Source organism: Pagrus pagrus (genome assembly GCF_965226575.1).
Source record: "Pagrus pagrus genome assembly, chromosome: 10".
Taxonomy (NCBI): Eukaryota; Metazoa; Chordata; class Actinopteri; order Spariformes; family Sparidae; genus Pagrus; species Pagrus pagrus.
The window spans coordinates 27,517,786-27,539,057 of record NC_140194.1 but is presented as its reverse complement, the minus strand read 5'-3'; the positions used below and the strand labels follow the sequence as shown (position 1 = coordinate 27,539,057).

At 38.3% G+C, this 21,272-nt stretch overlaps 2 protein-coding genes across 2 annotated transcripts; one reads left to right on the top strand and one right to left on the bottom strand.

The window, feature by feature from the left end:
- Nucleotides 1-3,082: 3,082 nt before the first annotated feature.
- Nucleotides 3,083-6,047, bottom strand: LOC311263558 (charged multivesicular body protein 4c-like). Its single transcript, XM_084363721.1, has 5 exons — nt 5,774-6,047; nt 4,897-4,993; nt 4,491-4,608; nt 3,423-3,549; nt 3,083-3,233 (listed from the first exon to the last, which is right to left on the bottom strand). The coding sequence occupies exons 1-5, from the start codon at nt 5,931-5,933 to the stop codon at nt 3,163-3,165; spliced, it is 573 nt and encodes a 190-aa protein (XP_084219847.1). The 5' UTR covers nt 5,934-6,047; the 3' UTR covers nt 3,083-3,162.
- A 1,402-nt stretch (nt 6,048-7,449) lies between these two features.
- Nucleotides 7,450-19,778, top strand: chmp1a (charged multivesicular body protein 1A). Its single transcript, XM_084363720.1, has 7 exons — nt 7,450-7,593; nt 10,566-10,585; nt 10,698-10,775; nt 12,578-12,724; nt 12,877-13,005; nt 13,206-13,399; nt 17,755-19,778. Exons 1-7 carry the CDS (start codon nt 7,587-7,589, stop codon nt 17,774-17,776), a joined length of 597 nt encoding a protein of 198 aa, XP_084219846.1. The 5' UTR covers nt 7,450-7,586; the 3' UTR covers nt 17,777-19,778.
- The last annotated feature ends 1,494 nt before the right edge of the window (nt 19,779-21,272 follow it).

The following is a 21,272-nucleotide window of genomic DNA, read 5'->3' as shown; positions in this document are numbered from 1 at the left end:
AAACGGTGCTCTTTACCTACACCCCATCTTCTCCAGCTGCTATTCTAATTCCTTTCTGTCCTCATAGGTATTAGTTAAGACTGGAATGACATCAGCATTGAAATGACCTACAGTTCAGGTGAGATTAACTGCTGAAAAGAAGATTTCCAGCAGTGTGTGTGTGTATCTGATTAGGTATGCTGTCACAGTGTTTCTGTTTAGTATGAAGAGCAGCAACACCTTGTAAATTGGATTGTGCTAATTTCCTTAGAGTGTTAGGGATGTGTCTAACTCATAGTGGTACAACATGGACTTACAATGATTATCATTAACAATAATCATCAGCAATTGCTAATAATATATTCAACTGCTTTGATAAAAAGCCACCTGACATTTTTACACTGATGAACACAGTGCTTTGTTGGTCATGGTTTATACTAATGGCGTTCGGTATTCATTCTGCAATAATAAAGACCACATAAAGTGCTCATCTGCACCTTCATCTTAGATGACACAATATCTACATCTGTACTTATGACAGATATTAAAGCTACTACAAGGAGCTTTAATTTTTTGTTGATTCTGGTGCCCCCTGTGGACAAAGTGGTAATGTTTCCACTTCCTTCTGTCTAAAGATTAATAACTAATATGATGATGATGATGATGATGACACAAAATAAACCTTTTTTCTACAAGTGTTGAACCACCAAACTACAGAGCAGCTTCTCTCCTCAGGCTGAGACTCTGCCATAATAAATTGTTTTAATTGTATGACTTATCTGACCTGCATGGGTTGAATCTGACATGTTCACAGGTATTCAGAATTACTATAATAAGTATACAGAAATAGCCAACTTCCTCACTGATGGTCTTGTTTGCTTTTGTGGGTTATATGAAGGCATCATCATTAAACTGAGACGCAGTTTAATAACCAGTTAAAAGTTCCTCGTCATACGTTTAAATGTCCAGTTAATTCTAAAGTGTTTACTCTTTGGCTGATGGCAAAACAAATACTAACAAAAGTTTCAGGATGTTACATCAGTCTACAGTCTGTGGACTGATACCTCCCCTGCACTTTTAGACAAACACAAACAAAATATTGTTTAGAATCAATAACATGTTTTCTCTTTTGTCTGTGAGGTCATCTGAGGTCCTGTTTATTTCATCCCTACCTGAATCTTCCTTCTGGCTTGCTCCAGACCCCATTAGGCTTCAGTCAGCTGGTGTGCAGTCCTTACATGTCTACATACATGATGCTCACATTGTCCTCAGGCCATGCTACAGAACATTCAAGTCAAGTCTAGTCCATTCAAGAGCCGGTGCTTTGTCTGAGGCAACTGCCAATCTTCCTCCCTGTCCCTGCCACTCCCTCCCTGTTAATGTCACTGGCTCTGTCTGGTTGAGACACTAATCCAGCGCAGCTGCTGACAACAGTAGTAAGTGATACTGGATTTAGAGGGCAAATAGGGAGAGCTGGTATAAACTCTTTTTTGTTATGAAAAAAATAAATGAAAATTCATTTAAAAAATCTACTGTATATGTTGCTATCTACAGAGCCCGTGGGGTACATGGATGTGTTTTTTATTTTTATTTAAATTACTAAATCACATGCGCGTTTAAAAAAAAACGAAACAAAAAAAACCCTAAAAAAACACATCAACGTCACCTCAGGGGCTCCGTAGCTACCAGATGGTAACTCTGGGGCAGCATTTTCTTTAATATGCCAACACAATTATCAACCTATATTCACATATTAAAGACAAATACACACAAAATACGCACATACGTACACTAAATATGTACATTTTCATTTTGTCATATACATTGTAATCCTGACACTAGTTTGCTCATAGCTGAAGAGGTGACTGGATAAACAGCCCAGGAGGAGATGGCAACGGTACATTTTCCCAAAGATTAGGTAGACATAACTCTTTTCAGGAGGACAGTGTGTACACAGGAGCTGAATATGAGTTGAGTCTCTCTGTTTTCTCTACACGGTCTAACTGATCTTATCTTTGTCCAATAAACAGTATATCAAATTTGAATATGATGAATCAAACCATATCATTATCGCAATGGTAAATACTCATACTGGTATAAAGGATTGACTTTCCAAAGCATAAGACTTTGTTTACAAATGCATCCTCATTTTGACAAATACATGCCACCCCAACACTATTCAGAGAGGTCATTGGGATCAAATGCTAAAAATACCGGCGCCTTGGAGCCCAAAAATGCTCATGTTGAAGATTGATTCTCCAAACGTCATGTCTACGAATCACTGGGCCGCATGCAAGAAGCAATATGAACAAATAGTACTTGTATTTTGTTAGTACCCATTGATTTCTGGGATTCACCAATGTTTTATTTTTGCTCTTCTCTTTGGTAAGAGAAATTTCTAAGAGTGGTCAAGAGCACTCTTATCAGGAAAAGAGAAAAACATCCAGCGTCCAGAGTGCACAGCTGGAGTGCTGGAGGCCAGGTGGATGTTACCTGCCTGATACTGTGTTTCTGACGTTCCTGTAACTCCAGTGCTGACGCTGTGGAAGATCACATGGTTATGTTGTTTTATTTGATTTAACAATACCTCTTTGGCTATTTGGCCACGGCACTACACCTGCCTTTATATGGAGTTTAGTGGGCATTATTAAGGTGGTAAATAAATGTTTATTTTTAGAACATTTAACAAACAGTCTCTTGAAACAAAGGCTCTTATAAGCAGGACCAGGACAGCCAACAGGATGAAGCCAACACTGTGTTTCACAAAACTTTTACAGAACCTCTCAGCTAAAGCAAATATTCTAAATAGACCAATTTATATTAATACACCAAATAATAAGAGCCACTGGTGAGAGGGTTTTTGCATTAGTAGCTGAAACAACAACGGTGTTAGGGGATGGGGACAGTACATGTTTCCAAGTTCAGATAACATCATATTATATCATAGAGTCATTTAGTAATGTTATCAATACCCTAATTATAGTACCATAAAAGTAATATTGCACTGTATTTCAAAGCTCATAATACTTTACTACAATATAAATGCTGAGAAAGAAGACAGTCAACTGTGCACACAAACATAAATCCCTCATGAACAATAACATTATTTCTGCCTATTTATTATTCCATCCTGAACTTTCCTCTTTTCTTTTCACTGGTACTGTGTTATGGCTGATGGTGTATTTATGAGGATTCGTTCAACCAGCGCCACAGACACTCTAATTCTTCCTCAACCTCGTCTTCCTCCGTCTTGGCTTTGGGAGAGAAAAAACAAAAACTGTGAGCATTTTGCATGAAACAGCAGCCAACTGCAACTTGTGTTGTATCATGTTTTTAACTTATCATCAGCTTATTTTAAAGCAACTAACATGCAAAATTGACCACTGCAGCATCAGCACTACCAACTAAGCTGACCGACTAGTTTAGCACCAGATGGGTCTTACCAGGATGGGAGAGAGATGCAGTGGATGACTCTGCGAGACAGGGGGCGCTCTCTTCTATTCTGTCTGTCTCAAGGACAGTCTCATCCAGGTTCTTCTCCAGCCTCTCCATCTCTGCCAACAGCTCATCCTTAGACACACACACACACACACACACACCAGCAAATGGCTCTCATCACCATACAGTATATCTTCTGGTACCAAGATCACCACAAACACTTTGATCACTGTGAGTACTTGCTGTAATACAGCATCATCCTATGCTGGCTACATGATTTGTAATAATATAATATTTCTGCATCTTATTTCTGTATTAAAATGTCTTTTTTTTAAAAACTACACCTATGTTATGTATTGTATTAAGTTGTGTTTGTAACAATGTTCAAGCCCAGAGGAATCTACAAGTTTATTCAAGGTAACGTGAGTCTCATTTGATCCCCTGTAACTATAACTTCCAGGAGAGTCAGGGAGTGAGGTCAAGTCAACGAATGAGACTAAACATAATGTGACTAAAACTTTAAAGCATTACCTTCAGCAAAGGATCATTTGTGTCTATTTGGTCACTCGTGCAAGTGTTTATTTGCCCAAAAAGCCAGTGCATTAGCCATAAGTTAGCAAGCAATGGCACACACCCAGAGTGTGTGTGTGTTTGTCTGAATTCAAGTCAACCTCTCACTAAACTCAGCACTCATCAGAGATTCTGGTTTTCTCTCTTCTTTCCCCCTCCAGCTCCAGTCAGCAGTCAACATTACAGAACATAGTCACCTGACAATGGAGGCAGCCTCTGTGGATCACTGCTGCAGTCAGGTTGATAAATGGAAGTGAAGATAAATCCACTTTTTAATCACAAAAGTTATTAGTAATCTATGAGTTCTCCTGTTGGTTAATGGCTCCAGATCAGAGCCGAATGAGATGTGACTCTGCAAAAGTCTTTTGATATGTTTTGAAAGAGAGACCTTTTTTTAAATGTCGATATATTTTCTACATCATAATACAGTCCATTTCTGAAATTACAAAAATGTTACTTAAGTAAAATTAAGTAAAATTAAAGTATAATTACTGTCACTGCACCTCATCAGATTCCCCTCCAAAGCTCACAGGTGTGTAGAGGGAGTGTGTCATGTGTTGAGTCCCTTCCTGCTCCTCTGTAATGTCCTTGATCAGGTCATTCACCTTGTTGAGAATATCTCTGAAACAGCAGAGAGTTACTGTCCCAGTTAAACTTATTACTTACTTACTTATTTATTTCAAGCATTGGTTTGTACACAAAAAGAGGAAGATATTAAATTAGCTGTTAGCTGGATCAAGTTGTCCTTCATAAATTAATAACAGCCACATGCACATTATAACCTGTATCCCAAATCGTATCTATATTTGCTGACATTTTGTGTGAGTTCTTTATTTCACTTTGTTGTACTATTTTCAGACATTCATACATGTCATTAATGACCTCTTCTGCTGATATCTTCCCCCTTACATGTGTTCATTAGTGGACCTCATGGCCTTCACAGCACAGTCAATGTACACGAGATGTTTCTGGCACCACTTCTTCCTTCTCAGCGCCTGCAGAGTCACTATGAGGAGAGCACGGTCAGACATATTAGTGTATGATTAGGAAAGTATTTAACAAAGTGAAAAGAAAAACAGAGTAATGAGGATTTTCAGAGAAAACAGCAGCTTTGCTGTGATCACACAGATAACTGCTGAGCCCATGTTATCTTAAGGGCAGCTTACATTCACTATTGTCACAAGATTAAAAGCGTAGATGTAAATATAAAACAATATTCTATAATAATCAAATCCTCCAATGAGTTTTTCCTCTAACATTTCTACAGGGATTTTTTTTTTTTTTTTTTTTTGCAAACAGGTAAGCTTATGTATAGAGTAATGTCTATCAGGACATCGTTAATTTTGTTAAATTATAATAAATGGTTTGTTCAACACCCCAAAAAACTTCTGTTCTCATTCCTTTGGGGGTCATTGTAAGGGATAATTATGATTAGAGCTAAACGTGTAATACCATATACTGTGATACGTGACTTATTTATGGTTGTCATACTGTGAAAATCACAAACTGTTGCAAACTTAAATTTTACAGTTTGAGTTCAACACCTCCTTATGCAGGCTAACATTACAGTGAGAGTGAGTCATGAATGTGTTGTGACCAATTATGCTAATTTACTTTCAAATAACTAGCTAACATAGGTCAATTAGCGGCTAGCTTGTTTAGCTGCTAGCTTAATTAAAGGTAGAGGAATAGGCTTTTCAGACATTAATTTTACCTCACATTGCTGCGTGTATGTGTATTAAAGAATTATACAGTGCATATGTCAATGTCCTTTCAAATGTCTTACCTCTTCTGTTTTCTCTGCTGTTTTTCTTGACAATGAGAAGTTCCCTGTCAATCCTCTTCTCCAGATATTCTTTCATTTTCATGAGCAGCTCCTGGCTCTGAGGGAGTTTCTCAGTCTCCTGTTGTTCGCAGGGCTTCTTTCTCTCCTCTTTTCTAGACATCTTTACAAACGAAGACACGTCTCTGATTCTGGCTATAACGCAATATTTCACCTTCACTGACCGAGCTCAGGCCTTGGTCTGCACTGAAAAACGTTTGACTGACGTTAGTATCCCTGGTTACCGCCTGTGACCACGCTCAGATGAAAACACGTCCCTCTGCGTTTTAATATTACAAGATCACATTTAGGTTAATATAACAAACTTTCAAACTTGGTCAAAACAATAGACTTTTATGAATGAAAAAATAAACTGTAAGAAGAAAGTGATGATAACACCAGATTATTAGTAATGTTACAGGAACGTTCCCTACTTGTCTGTTTGTTGGTGTTGATATACAGAGAAGGCCTGTGACATGTTGGTATGTAAAAGACAATCCACTGGATTATAGTTCAGATTATAGTTCAGTATACTAGGGGTTAAATGTCATCTGCTAAAGTGTATCAAGGACTTCTTAATTGAAAGATCAATTCATGTAAGAAGTGGGAAGAGCTTCCTCAAGACAATGAGTAGTTGATAATTGATTAGTACAGTGTTTGTGACAAATGATAGGTGACATTTAGTGATATACTGTAGAAAGCAAATTTAAGAAAGTGTTAAAGGTGCGCAATGTTGTTTTGGGGAGGAAATTTTAATGAGAAGAGAAAGAGCTTCACTGACTGATTGTTTTTATGTGTAAACAAACCAAATCAACAAACTCTGAGTAATCTGAATAAACAAAATGACCTAAAGGACAACACAATTCAATACTGTTACACTTTGTTTATATGTGGCGGACCCTGCCACCTTTCTAGCTTCAAACAGTGTTCTTGGGATCATATTTTCCCCTGAGAACAGTCTGTTTATTCAGTTATGGAAGAAAAAAATATATTTCTGAGTTTGTATCATTACCTCATTAATACTGTAACAATAAAAAATGGGAGATTTGAATTTCTTCTCCAAAGCTATGTAGTGCCCCTTTAAACATAATGCTGCTGGTTGGAAGTGAATGGGGCACAGAAAGATTTGCACTGAGAACCATTTATATCTGATTAATCCCAATCAGATCAGTATTAGATTACCAGTGTGTGTGTCATTTGGATCTGCAGCGAGTACATCTCTCAAAATGTTAGGTCACATGAAGGATCGGGCTGTGGGTTAAGGTTCAGGTGCCTTTAGAACAACTCCAACATCAGAATGAGAAGTTAAAATGGGAGAAAAGTCAAAGTCATCCAACACAAGACATATTAAGGTCTTGCAGGGAAAAGGGAGAGCTGTTTGAATTGACAGCAACACAAAAAACAACCGAGCAGGAAATATCTCAAATATACTATGTCTTGACCTAGTCTTGTTTTTTCAGTATCTGAGGAGAACACATTTGTTGAGGTGATAGATGATACTGATGATATAGATGATGATACTTTTGTGCTCTTGATTATTTTTTTCTAACTTACACTCCTCACCAGTTGGCGGCGGTAATGCGCAATTTCGCTGTTTGCCAACCGCAAAGACAACTTCACGACGAAGATGGGGAGACGAGTTCTGACCACGTGACTAGTCTTGGACCAGGAAGTGCGGGGTCAGATACACGGCTAGATCATAACAAACCGATTCTCGCTTGTTTGGGAGCTGAAAATAATTTTTCCTGTCATCAGCTGGGAGCATATTCGTCTAGACATGGAAGGTATGTCGTGTTTTAACAGATGAACGCTTCATTTTGATAAATGTTGTGTCTGTTTTTAGCTGTACCGCTAATCAGTCAGGTATGTAGCATTAGCTTGCTATCTTGGGTGGGTGGCTAGCTAGGTTAGCTGCCAGACCTGTTTCGATTATCACCTCATTCGTTCATCATATCTAACTATATTTGCCATACGGGCAATTAATTTGGCCTTTGTTTGGATATAACATCTTGTCTTAACGCTGCCTGTCACTGAATCTTTCCTTAGGAAACTATTACATCAGGAATGTCACACTGATGATTTGATTACTGTAGCTTCGACAAACGTAGACACAGTTAGACACTTCCTGATTTGAACTTGGACTAAAACATGAAGACTTATAACTGAAAGATAAAGTATTTAATTGGACTATATATAAATAAAATAATGTATTGGCAGTAAATATTGACAGCCTTTCCGGAAACCAAATTCAAGTATAATTGTTGGTATTCTATTGGTACACTATGTATTTTGTTTTATTATGGGTTTGTATTTAATAACATTTTCCTCCTTTTATGAGTTTATAGAACATCAATTTCTACAGTTTCAGATTGTGTGTTTGTTGCAGCTTTTGGATAACATTTGTGCATTTTTCTTTTCAAGTCAAAGGCCAACAAAATTATAAGTGACCTCTAGGGGACAGTAGTCCTATTCAAGAAATGCATCATAAACAGTCTTTGTCAAAAATGTACATGCACTTGTAAGAACATGGATATCATGGCAGTCTTGAGTTTAAATTATTTCTACAGCTCTCATTTTTTTCTCTGATGGAATGAGTGGGAAACATACTCCCTTTTCACAAAAAAATATATTCATGAGGTTTGTTTCTATAATGAATGTATTATAAGTTTCCTGAAAATATACATACAGTAATTCAAATAATTGGTTAAATGTCTTCGGCCATTTAGCTTCCTGGCACAGACTTGTTTCTTCAGCAGGACGTTGGGAAGACCTTTACAAAACTTAAACTCTAGCCTGATTGATCCATTCCTTGACCACTGATGTGTGTTTGGGATCATTGTCCTGTTGGAAAACCCAACCCAACTGCTGCTGATTTTAGGTTTTCCTGAAGTATTTGGAGATAATCCTCCTTCTTCATTATTACATTTACTGTCTTTAGAGCAGCAGATCCACTGGCAGCAAAACAGCCCCACAGCATAATACTACCAGCACCATGCTTGACAGTAGGTTTGGTGTTCTTGGGGTTAAAGGCCTCACCTTCTTTCCTCCAAACATATTGCTGCTCATTGTGGCCAACAACTCAGTTTCTGTTTCATCTGACCACAGAATTTTCCTCCTGAAGCTTTTTTCTTTGTCCGTGTGATCAGCAGCAAACTTAATTCGAGCTTTAAGGTGCCACATCTGGACCAAGAGCTTCTTTCTTTCACAGCAGCCTCTCAGCTCATGTTGATGTAAAACACACTTGACTGTGGACACTGACACCTGTTTTCCAGCAGCTTCTAATTCATTGCGGACTTCCCATAAAGTGGTTTTTGGTTGACTCTTGTTCATCCAGACCAGTTTTCTCTCAGCAGCAGGTGATAGTTTGTGTGTTCTTCCTGATCATGGCAGTGACACAACTGTGCCATGCACTTTAGACTTACAAACAGCTGTTTAGACAGTTGATCTTGGCACCTGTGTCTGCAATGATTTTAACTGTTATTCAAATCAATAATGTGCTCTTTCAGATCGATGCTGAGCTCCTTAGACTTTCCCATTGTAGTGTTTTTGACTGAGTCTTATGGGTATATTAAAGAAGCCCTATTAAAATGGGCCCAGAAAAGTCACCAGCTGTTATCGATCAGAATCACTCAGAAGAAGTTAAGACGCTATGCTTCAAAGCAAATTTGATTGACACAACTTTCTATAATCACCAAAACTGATTGTTCAAGTTGCTGTATGTATATTTTTGACCCAGCACGTTTGGACACATTTTCAGAAGACCTATAATAAATTAATTACTGAACCAAACTTCATGAATGTTTTTTGTGACAAAGTAGTATGTATTCCACCATATAATGTGTGCATATATAATAAGATTGAAAAAAAAAACCATTATGCCTACTCTCATTGTAATGTCCCATTGGCAGTAGGGATAGACCGTTAATTAGCCCGGCCGATTAATGAACCGATATTCAGCATTTTTCTGAGTTTTGGTATCAGTGGGATTTTTTGTCCGATTGTTGATTAAATAAGTTAATTTAAAAATGTAATACTTTGGCTCTGATGCAGTACAGTAGTCACCACTCTGTGGTCTTCTTATTGGTTACATGTCACAGGTAATGGCCTTTCAACACTGAAAAATCTGAATCTACAAAGTAACTAGTAACTAAATGTAGTGGAATTATCTGCTTATTTATATAGCAGTAATTCCCAATAGAAGTCATATCATGAAACTTTTCAGTTGGAGTAGTTCTCGACCGTACTCTTTAACTAATCAATTTGCAGAGACCCAACAATTCCCTGCATTGGTAATGGCCCTGAAAAGCATATCCATCGATCCCTGGCAGGTTCAGACATATAATGCTTTTTAAAATGCCTGCATTCACTTGGCAAAATAGGAAAACTACTTAGTCAACGGTTTCACTTAGCGTGTGCATAGTTAAACAATCATCTTATCAGCCTGTCATGTAAGCATAAATACCAATCACATGCCAATATGATCATATGTCCCTAAAAGGAATATTCAGCTACAGCTGGAAACAACCATAACGTATGGAATTGGTAAGAAGTAGAGTGGTTCTATACATCTCATTTCTTTTCCACTCTGGTTCTTAAATATGAAAAAGCACTTGCCTCTTAAGCAAGAAAGCAAGAAAAGACGTCTTATAAGTTTCCCAGCCATCTTGTTTTAGTATGTTATGTCACCAGACACTGTATGTATAATGTAGAGTCAGTATATTGCTGTATAACAGGTACTTTCACTGTCTCTCCACAGACACACTGTTCCAGCTTAAGGTACGTGTCGGTTAAAATATTTAATCCATATGATATATGATGATATGATGATATAACTTGTAGGAGGGGATTATTTATTAATGTTCTGGACATGTTTCTCGTTGGTTAACAGTTCACTTCCAAGCAGCTTGAAAGACTGGCCAAGAAGGCAGAGAAGGACTCTGAAAAAGAGCAGGCCAAAGTCAAGAAGGTGAGCACACTGGCCCAAGCTGAAAGCAAAGTCACATACCATATATTGTGATCACAATCTCCCACAATGATCTCTTCTGTCTAGAGGGACATTTGTTGCATGTCATACTCTTGTCTCTCTACCTTCACCATTTTCCATCGTCATCTCTACTGTGACCTCTCTAATAAAGGCAATATGCCAACAAATAATCTTAAAAAGGCCAAGCTTTATTTGATGAAAGTTTATAAATGAGGAAAATGGATCAATAAAAGAGAATAATTAGGAGTAAGGGGTGAATTTTAAGGGTAATCTTATCAGCAGTAGTCTTTATGGTTCACTAAGTGGTCTATGTTTAGCACAAGAAAAAAATGCAAACCATCCAGACTGATGCAGAATATCTCCCTGCCATCGTTGTTATGTCTTTCTTTAACAGTTGTATAATTGTGTCATGTAATTTTTGCGGTTGGCCTGTAGGGAGTAAGGATAATGTTTGGGGTTGTGCCGGTAATTGTTTTCTCCAGAGGTTGTATATGTTGCCCAAAAACTCATAAATGGCAATAAATGGTTATCATGTCCAAAAAGTAATTGAATACATCGATAGATAACACAGTGAGTAAGTAGTTAAAATGAAGTGTAGAAACAATAAATACGCAGCTATTAATTTTCCTTTTTCAATAATAATTTATAAAGTATTCTGAATTGTTTAACAGTAAAATAACTTTTAACTGACGTTTGGTTAACTATAAATTTACCATTTATTAATGATGGTTATTATAAAGTAACTTGTAGAATGAACTGCAATGTTTGTTTGCAATAACTTCTGGGTAGAAAACCCCTGCATCTCGCTCTAACTAGTATACAATTTATTTGTCTTATTTCATGATATTATTTCAAAGTTTATACAAGTAAAGGTAAAAGAAAAGATTAAAAGCTGTTTTAAAACCAACTGATTGAGGGTTATACATAATAATACAGACAGTAAAACATGTCAAGATATGTTTTCCTTTTTACACTCCATGTTAAATGTTTAACTAACAAACATTTTTGATACATTCAGTTATATTTTCAACTTGTCTAATATACTTTTCCTGCCCTGTCAGTTTTGGGGGGCTCTATGGTTGTTGTGCTTTTTGTAATCAGTAGATTATTAATGTAGACTGTACTGTTCAAATGGCACAGATAGTGGCACGCATCCGTCAGCAGGGGGCAACACAACTTTAAACACTGAACAAGGAGTGCCCTGGTTGTTTTGTAAAATGGATATTTCACTATTTTAAAGATTGGTAATTGTTTTTAGAGGTAAATATTTCTGCTATAAGCCCTTTAGGCATCTCTGTACCTGATTAAAATGCATGTTTAGTCTCAGAGATTACAGAGGAGATATCCTGATGACTACTCTCATGGAACAATGGGGTCAGATTAAGAGAGTGCTCTTATTATCTCACTGGCCAAAGATATTTCCCTGTTGAGTCGTCATAGTCCTCACTTCTAATATCCGGTATAACAGCTCACGTGCATTTGAAATGTAGCAGCAACTCAATTTGGTGAAAGGATTATAATCACTTACTTTATGTGAGCTACACTGTTATATCCAATCAATGAAACTACTGGAAAAGAAACCCAGAAACATAAAATATAAGACTATTAGAGACTGATTTAAAAAAAATAAGAATAAGTTGAATTTTCAAGCAATATTATTTCAAAATGTATTTAACATATGTGTACATTTACATGTATATTCTGATTTTACTAAATGAGATATACTGAAGGTGATTTGTAGAAACATATTTGGAGTGTTAACAGTGTCTTTGTCTCATTACCAGGCTTTGCAACAGAAAAATGTGGAATGTGCCAGAGTTTATGCAGAGAACGCTATCCGGAAAAAAAATGAAGGTCTTAATTGGCTCCGAATGGCGTCTCGAGTCGATGCTGTCGCCTCTAAAGTCCAGACTGCTGTCACCATGAAGGCAGTAAGTTACTGTGTTCAATCAAAATGTTGGATTGTAAAGCATCTATTTTCATATTACCACATCACATAAGCTTGGGAGGGGAGAACATAAGGTATTTTGTCTTTTTCAGAATGAATCAAATACATTATAAAGGCCCTTTTTTTTCCCACCAGGTGACCAAAAACATGGGCCAGGTGACCAAAGCCCTGGACAAAGCTCTAAACTCCATGGATCTCCAAAAGGTCTCTGCAGTCATGGATAAGTTTGAAACCCAAGTGCAGAACCTCGACGTCCACACCTCAGTGAGTGGCTGCTATTTGTTCTTGTATGGTTTATGTATTTTCATTCAGTTTTCTTTAGTTATTCTCTAGTTGAACTAATATGGACTTGATAAGTTGCATCTGAAGTTAAGCAGGTTTAAAAAAAAAAAAAACTTGCACTGTTTCGTCTGAGTTTTCATTGGTCTGTCCCATATGATCCATCCCTCTCTTTCCCACACCAGGTCATGGAGGACTCCATGAGCTCTGCAATGACGCTGACCACCCCTCAGGAGCAGGTGGATGACCTCATCCACCAAATAGCAGAGGAGAGTGGCCTGGAGGTGATGGACCAGCTCAACCAGTTGCCTGCAGGAGGCACCTCAGTGGGTGCAGAGAGCTCACGGAGTCAGGAGAGGGAGGACCAGCTGTCTCGACGGTAAGGTCCACTGTCTATACTTGGTACAAGACAATATGTGCTATCCTGTAACCACTGGGGCACAGGTTAAAAAGACATCTGTGTGTCTTGCTCATGTTTCCTTAAGCAAGAGACTGAATCTCCCTGCTCCAAACCTGGTAAAGCTGTCTTTATTCTCTGGCACACGGCTAACAAGTAGCACATGATCAGGCAACTTTGCAGTTAGAATGCAGCATGAGATCAGTAAATTAGATTGAAACACCAGTTACAATTCCCACACACAGAACACAACTGTTGTGGTTGCAAAGTCATAAGTAACAAGAAGGAAACACTATGTTCAGCTCAGAGACGTAAGAAGGAAACTGCATTGTAATGTAAAGATATGGGTTATCAGAATAGTCAAATGAGCTGTGGTTTGGTAAGTTACATATGCAGGAAAAGCCTTTGGAGTCGTCTCTTCTTAGTTGGTAATAATTCACGGTTAGTGTGGATCCTTATAAACTCTAGAATCCAGTAATCTCACACTACATATATTAATCAATTTATCAAAAAACAAATGGTAAATTGATAAAGAAATGTATTATTCATTTTCAGCTCTATTTTTATGACTTTATCTCCCAGCCCAGAGAGCTGCTTGAGATAGTCAGATCAGTAAATTGCTTTGTTATCTGCTGTGCAGTTGTTGTGGTCTTTCTATCTAATCACAAGTTATTTCTAGAAAATATAATTGGGACACAACACAGGAACCAGCTTTCACATGCCAGCCTGTGAAGTGCTCATTAAGCAGGTGTTAAGATATAGAGGTGGTGTTAATGTTATGTCATTACTAACAGATTTCCTTCAGGCAAACGTGTTATTAGGCTGTTCTTGCTTCATGTTGAAGCAGGCTGACAGCTGAAAGTTTATAAGTTTGTCAAGAAAGGCTTACTCCAGATTTCTTTTAGTTTACCCTGGTGTCATGTGACCACAGCGTCTTTCATACTGTTCTGTTGGTTCTGGTTTGTTGAAAAACGAGACATTCTAGCATATGTAGCTCTCTACCACAGTGTCTTTGTGCAAAAGTCAATTTTTTCAAAATTTTTCCTTTCGTTGAACCAGTTCCCCTTACTTGAGCCATGGCCCTGTCCACATACATAGGTAACCAGGATCCACAAGTTTTTTATCGCAGTATTAGAACTCATTTTATCAAAATAATGTTTTTTGGTCAATTAGATAAATTAGATCTGATAGAAAACATTATATAAACAAAATGTTCTTCATCAATTCCCTTTGTTTTCCAAAGAATTAGGATAAGACATTGAATGGCACATTAAACACTGAAAAATAATCCTGTCAGTGCTCTCTACTGGACAAACTATGTGGTTGGGCTTCTGTTTCTATAACCTTGTTTACACTGGACAAAATACACACCAACAAAACCTAAAATTTGACTTTAGTCTTCAATGTGAATGGGTATAATCAGCATTCACTCCTGCATCAAATATCATAGTCATGATTATTTACGCTTGAACATTGTCAGTCACCGTTGAATGTGCTATATGTATATGTGTGCTCACTTTGTTATGAAAATAGTATTAATTCCCGTAAAAAAACATATCTTTACCAATGTTGACATCGATGCAGATAATTAGCAATAAGCTAATATTTTGGATCAGAAGATTTATCAATCCATTTCTTTTGTAAATCTAACTTTATTACAAAACCTATAACACAAATGTGAGACTAGTCATCCCTATATTTTGCCTCCATTATTAAATAATATTTTTGAATTTAGGAAACAAGTAGCCAGTTCTCTCCTGTTTACAATTCTTTAGCGTCATAGTGGTTATAGCAAGTTTGTAACGCATTTTTAGAACCTATTCTCAGGCTGTTGTCTGAAAACTTACAAGAAAGGAGTTGACAATATGGATACCCTCTAGCACAGTATGCCATATATAGTTATATACAGGATTTATTCTATTATACACTGCTCAAAAAAAGTAAGGGAACCTGTTAATCACACATTAGATCTTGATGAATGAATAATTCAAGTTGAAAATCTCTACTGATGTACATTGTATAATTTGTTGAGGACAAAATGATGTAACATCAGTCAATGGAAACCAAGTTTATCAACCCAATGAGGGCTGGATTCCAAATTTTATTAAATTTTTTATGGATTTTCGGATTAAAAAATGTAATACACAGGCTGATCCCACTAGCGTGAATTTTTTCATGGCAACTCATTATGTGACTCAGTCTGCCTGTATGCACTCCCGACAATGTCTGCTCATGCTCCTGATGAGTCAGCAGATGGTGTCCTGGGGGATCTCCTCACAGACCTGGATCAGGGCATCAGTGAGCTCCTGGACAGTCTGTGGCGGTATTTGGCGGCGTCGGATGCACCGATACATAACAACCCATAGGTGTTAGGTCAGGGGAACAAGAGGGCCAATCAATAGCATCAATGCCTGGGTCATCCGGGAACTGCCTACACTCTCTGGCCACCTGAGGCCGGACATTGTCCTGCACCAGGAGGAACCCAGGGCCCACTGCACCAGAGTAAGGTCTGACAATCACCCTGAGGATTTCATCCTGCTACCTTACAGCAGTCAGGGTACTGTTGGCTATGACATGGAGGTCTGTGTGTCCCTCCAAGGTTATGCCTCCCCAGACCATCACTGATCAACCGCCAAACCGTTCATGCTGGATGATGTTACAGCATAACATTCACCATGGTGTCTCCAGACTCTTTCACACCTATCACATGTGCTCAGTGTGAACCTGCTCTCATCTGTGAAGAGAACAGCGCCTGCCTAAACTGCCAATTCTGGTGTTAACTCGCGAATGCCAATCGAGCTGCATGCTGCTGGGCTGTGAGCACAGGTCCCTCTAGGACGTCGGGCCCTCATGCCACCCTTATGGAGTCTATTTCTGACAGTTTGGTCAGAAACATGCACACCAGTAGCCTGCTGGAGGTCATTTTGTAGGGCTCTGGCAGTGCTCCACCTGTTCCTCCTCGCACAAAGGAGCAGTTACCGGTCCTGCTGCTAGGTTGATGCCCTTCTACGGCCCTGTCCAGCTCTCCTCGTGTAAATGCCGGTCTCCTGGTATCTCCTCCATGCTCTTTAGACTGTGCTGGGATACACAGCAAACCTTCTTGCGTATGGATGTGCAATCCTGGAGGAGCTGGACTACCTGTGCAACCTGATTGGGCTGCAGGTACCACCTCATGCTACCAGTAGTGACAAGGACACTAGTAGAACACAAAACAAGAGTAGACTCAGTCAGGAAGGATAAAGAGAGAGCAATAGTCTGTGGTCACCACATTCAAAAACATTCCCTTTTTGGGGGTTGTCTTGCTTTTGCCTCTCCATTGCACCTGTTGTCACTTTGATTTGCACCAGAGAAGGTGAAATTAATTCACAATCACTTGCTTGTGAATGATATCCCTGAAGTTTAACTGATTTGGTGTTATAAAGTGACGATTAAGTGTTCCCTCAGTTTTTGTGAACAGTGTATTAAAGTAAGTTTACTGCATAGCCAATAGAGAAATTTAGTTTTTGAATTAATTCTTAATCCCAACAAACAATAGATTTGTTGTTAGGTACAATAGAAACAAAAGTTCATTAGTGCCAGTTTAGAGTTCAGGCCACTTGTTGACACAGCGCATACTCCATACTTCACTGAAGACAGTAAGACATGTTATTGTCTTATACAGTGAATCAAATACCTGACAAATCAAAGTACTTCATCACCTTGCTGCAAAAATAATAAAAAAATCTAATGTCTAAATCAGTCCTGCTAATGGATTTCCATCCTTGCCCATGGGCTCATACAACTATAGATAAGGGATATCTTTATATGTAACGGTATGGCAAAATATCTGGTAGCTGATATACTGTATTTATGTTGTTATCTGTGTATACTGGCAACCAGCTTGAGCCGTCATTCAGATCTGGGTGTGTGTCATTAACACCAGAGGTAGATTTTCATTTCATCTTGATGACAATAACGAAGACTGTTTTTTTTTCGCTTTTTTAATAATTTTTAATTTTAAAATGAAAAGTACATTGACGACATATAAAACAATACAAAGAAAATACAACACAAAATTGAACACAAACGGAACACAACAAAAAGGCTGCCAGAGTTTACAAAATAACAATTATTATTAAAATGTATTACTGTAATACTTATTAATACAAAATAACGACTATTTAAAATGAATAGTTTCTCAGAAATGTTGCCACAGTATTAAGATCCCTTCAAATGGTGTAAACACTGACAGTTAGGTAATGTAATTGAGCACACTGCACCTTTTGAGGCTTTTATCTCGTGTCACAAAAGCGCCAAACAATAAGACTCATTCTCACCACATTTCTCACACGTTTCAGGTTGGCTGCCCTGCGGAACTGAAGCCACCAGGAGAGGAGACGGAGCTTACAGCTGTGCGGAAGCAGATGAGCTTGGTGACGGCAACAGGAGCTGTGTGTGTGTTTCTGTTGAACTGTTCCTACCAGGAGGACTTAATGAGCCTATTGATTACCATCTCCATGCTCTATAAATACACACACACACACACCGGCTAGAAATACCACCTGAGCAGGCATGGATCTCCCTCTGGTTCACCTTCCCATTTCGATCCATCTATTCCCGTTTCTATCTTCCCCTCTCTAATTCCCCAGTGGATCTCGGTTTACCTTTCTTTCTTCTTATTTCCCTCCTTTTGTATGCCTTTGTGTCCTCCGTCACCACCACCAACTCTCCCTTTGGCTACACTCTCCAGTTCTCAAATCACACACTCTTGGATGTATGCTTTGTACAACAAGTAAACCCATTTTACAAACTGTATAATGTACAATGATGAAAATGAAGATTTATTAAGCAGTTATAATAGTTATAAGGGGATGGGTGTCACTGGCTCTCATAAGGTGCAGGGTGGGTTAAAGATGTATCTACATGTTTTAAGTTTTTTAGGCTCCTTCAGTTCAACTTGGTTTAAATGGATGATTCTTTTTGGAGGAAGGAGACACATATTTAATCGGAACGAAATATCGTTTATGCTTATAGCTTGCGACATGTTGGTGACACTAACAGTCTCCTTCTTTCATTAGATTCGTCCAGTAAACACCTGCTTCATGACATTGTTATAAAGCTGTTTAAAACATAGGGCAATCATCAAACCTTTTGTTTGTCAGTGTCAAAGTGGGTGAATTTTGTTTTGTATTTTACTTGTATTCTGGTTTGTCGTTGATTATTTCTCATGCCTGTATTCAGACCTTTTGCTTTGAACGCCTTATTTAGGGTGCAGGTGCTTGCATAGTTGCTTCCCCCGCCAGTGCCTGAAGGATGGTAAAATAGATGGCAAACAGCAGCAGACTGAAACTCAGATGGACGTTGGTCAATAAAAGGAATTTTCCATTCCTCTTCCTGCCAGACAAGCCTGAGATGGTCCTGTGTCGGTATTAGCCAGCTTCACTTCAACACTGACTGTGATGAGAGTGAGCTCCGGTTGCCTGGTCTCTTTTTTTGGTTTTGGGTGCTTGATTTAAAGGCACAGTTCACCCAAAAATGAAAATTAAGTCATTATCTACCCACCCCATGCCGATTCTAAACTCATAAGGTTTGATTAAGTTTTCCTCTTAGTAAAAAACTTTCCATTGGTATGATGGTGCGTAAATAATGACTCAAATTCCAATTTTGGATGAACTGTTCCTTTAAGTTTTAGAAATCCCCCCCCCACGCAACACTGAAACCGCACTCAGATATTTTTGGACGGCTCTCTCATCCCCACCTGTCTGAGTCCCTTCTCAAACATTTTTAGGAGAAGATAGACATGCTGGATCTTTTTAGTTTTTATTTTACAAGAGTAAAACAAGTTGAACAGTCTGGTATGTTCAGAAAAGGAAATAACTACACTATAATGCAGCCTTTAAAACCAGGAAAACACGACACTCGGTATATAGACTCGTATCACGATAACGATGTATATCGTATATATTTCCCAGCCCTAGTTGCTACTCCTTGCTTGCCTTGTAAACTAGGTATTTGTTTGAATTGAATGTTTCAGGTAAAGATGATGTGCTGGAAGATTATTCATATAAAGAGTAGATGATGTTTTTTCTCGTGTTTTGAGATCATGGCTCTACACTGAGTAGCCTGTTAAGTGCTTTGACTGGTTTTTGATGCAGCTCTAATGGAGTGTACAAAGTAAACATCAGTGAGAGGGTGTGTGGGCCAAAGCCACTACTCCACCTATGACAGTGCAGCATCACCCTCTGACAATGTTTTCATTTTGTCATCCATCTCAACACAGGGAGGGTTTATTTATACTTAAGGTTCAGCAGACTTTGCAGCACTTTTGTTTTGTATATTAATCTCATGAAAATAAAGTCTTGCCCTCTGACACAATCTCTCATTTGGCTTCATGGTTTGTTTACTTAATACCGAGAGATAAAGCTGTAATTATAGCCGTATGACCTGTTGGATCAAATTTCAAGCAAAGGTAGAGGATACCAAAAGCATGAACACGAAGATGTCAGCTGCTACAAATGTTGCTTTCCTACAGTAGTAGGGACACAAATGTTAGTTCAAGAAATCCACTTAATCCAAAATTGTCTTTTTTTCTACTCCTAGTGGGGGTTCTTGAGCAGAAAGGGGAATCATTTCACTGTAATCCCATCCACAGGTTACACAATAAGGGAATATATGACTTTCTTTGTTATGTGTTTCCTACACTTTCTGTAATAAAATGCCTTAAAGCTGATTTCATATTAAATATGGGTTTGTGGTCTAATTTGTGGTCGTTGAAAAGGTTGGAGAACCACTGCCTGATATCATCTACTTCCATAGTTTGCCTCTTTACCTACTGTAGGTCAGGATCCTTGATAAAAGCTCCTGAACTGTTTAAAACTTTAGTAAATCGACTCCTCAAAATCAAAGTTGAGCCATTTTCCTGTTTTCCTTTGTATTAAGTCATTTAGTGAAATTGGATTAATGTGTTGCCAACACCACAGAGCTGTTAGTTATTTTGGTGAGATGATTGACAAGACAGAAAAACTTTTTTTTTTTTTAAAAACAGCATGTAAATAATACATCAAATGAAAAGCTTGGAACAATATTAAAGGAACAGCTCACCCAAAAATGAAAGTTCCATCATTACCTACTCACCTCCATGCCGAAAGAAAGTCAGGTGAAGTTCTGTATTACACAAAACATTTCTGGAGCTTTACAACAAGACTGTGTTGTAGCATTCTCCTAAATAACTGAAGTAGATTTGATTGAAAAAAAGTCCCAAAGTCTCCAGAGGCCCAAATTGTTTCCAAATACATTTGAAAAGTTGCTATTTACACCCTTGATGCGTGTCAAGCTCAAGCACCTGATTGTGTTTTTTACGTTTTAAAACAAGTCCCCATCTACTTCAGTTGTTTAGGAGAATGCTGCCATGCTGTTTTGCTGTGAAGCTCCAGAAATGTTTTGTGGACTCTGAAACTCAACCTGACTTTATATCAGCATGAGAGTGGGTAGGACTTGGACTTTCAGCTGGAAGGGAAGGGCATACTAGATCCACAGCCTGACCCTCTCAATCTCTACTACATCTTAGTATTTTAACCAGCCTCAGCTCCTTTAGATTAATCTTTATTATATACTGAATTGTTATATTTATCAATAGGTATTCTTGATAATGATAAGATAAGTTTGAGCTGTATGCTTTGCCTTTGCTAAAACTTGCTAAAACTAGCACCCTACCGAGTGCATAGATCATTTAGAGGAGAGCTGTTGTTAACGGGTGTGGCTGGTGGCCGTATCTGACACAGGGGCTATTCAAGTCAGGTGCCAAACCAGCAGAAGCAGGGTAGACGTTCAGACGTAGGCAGTGAGAAGCGAGGCGAGTTTCCTTGCTACCAGTTTA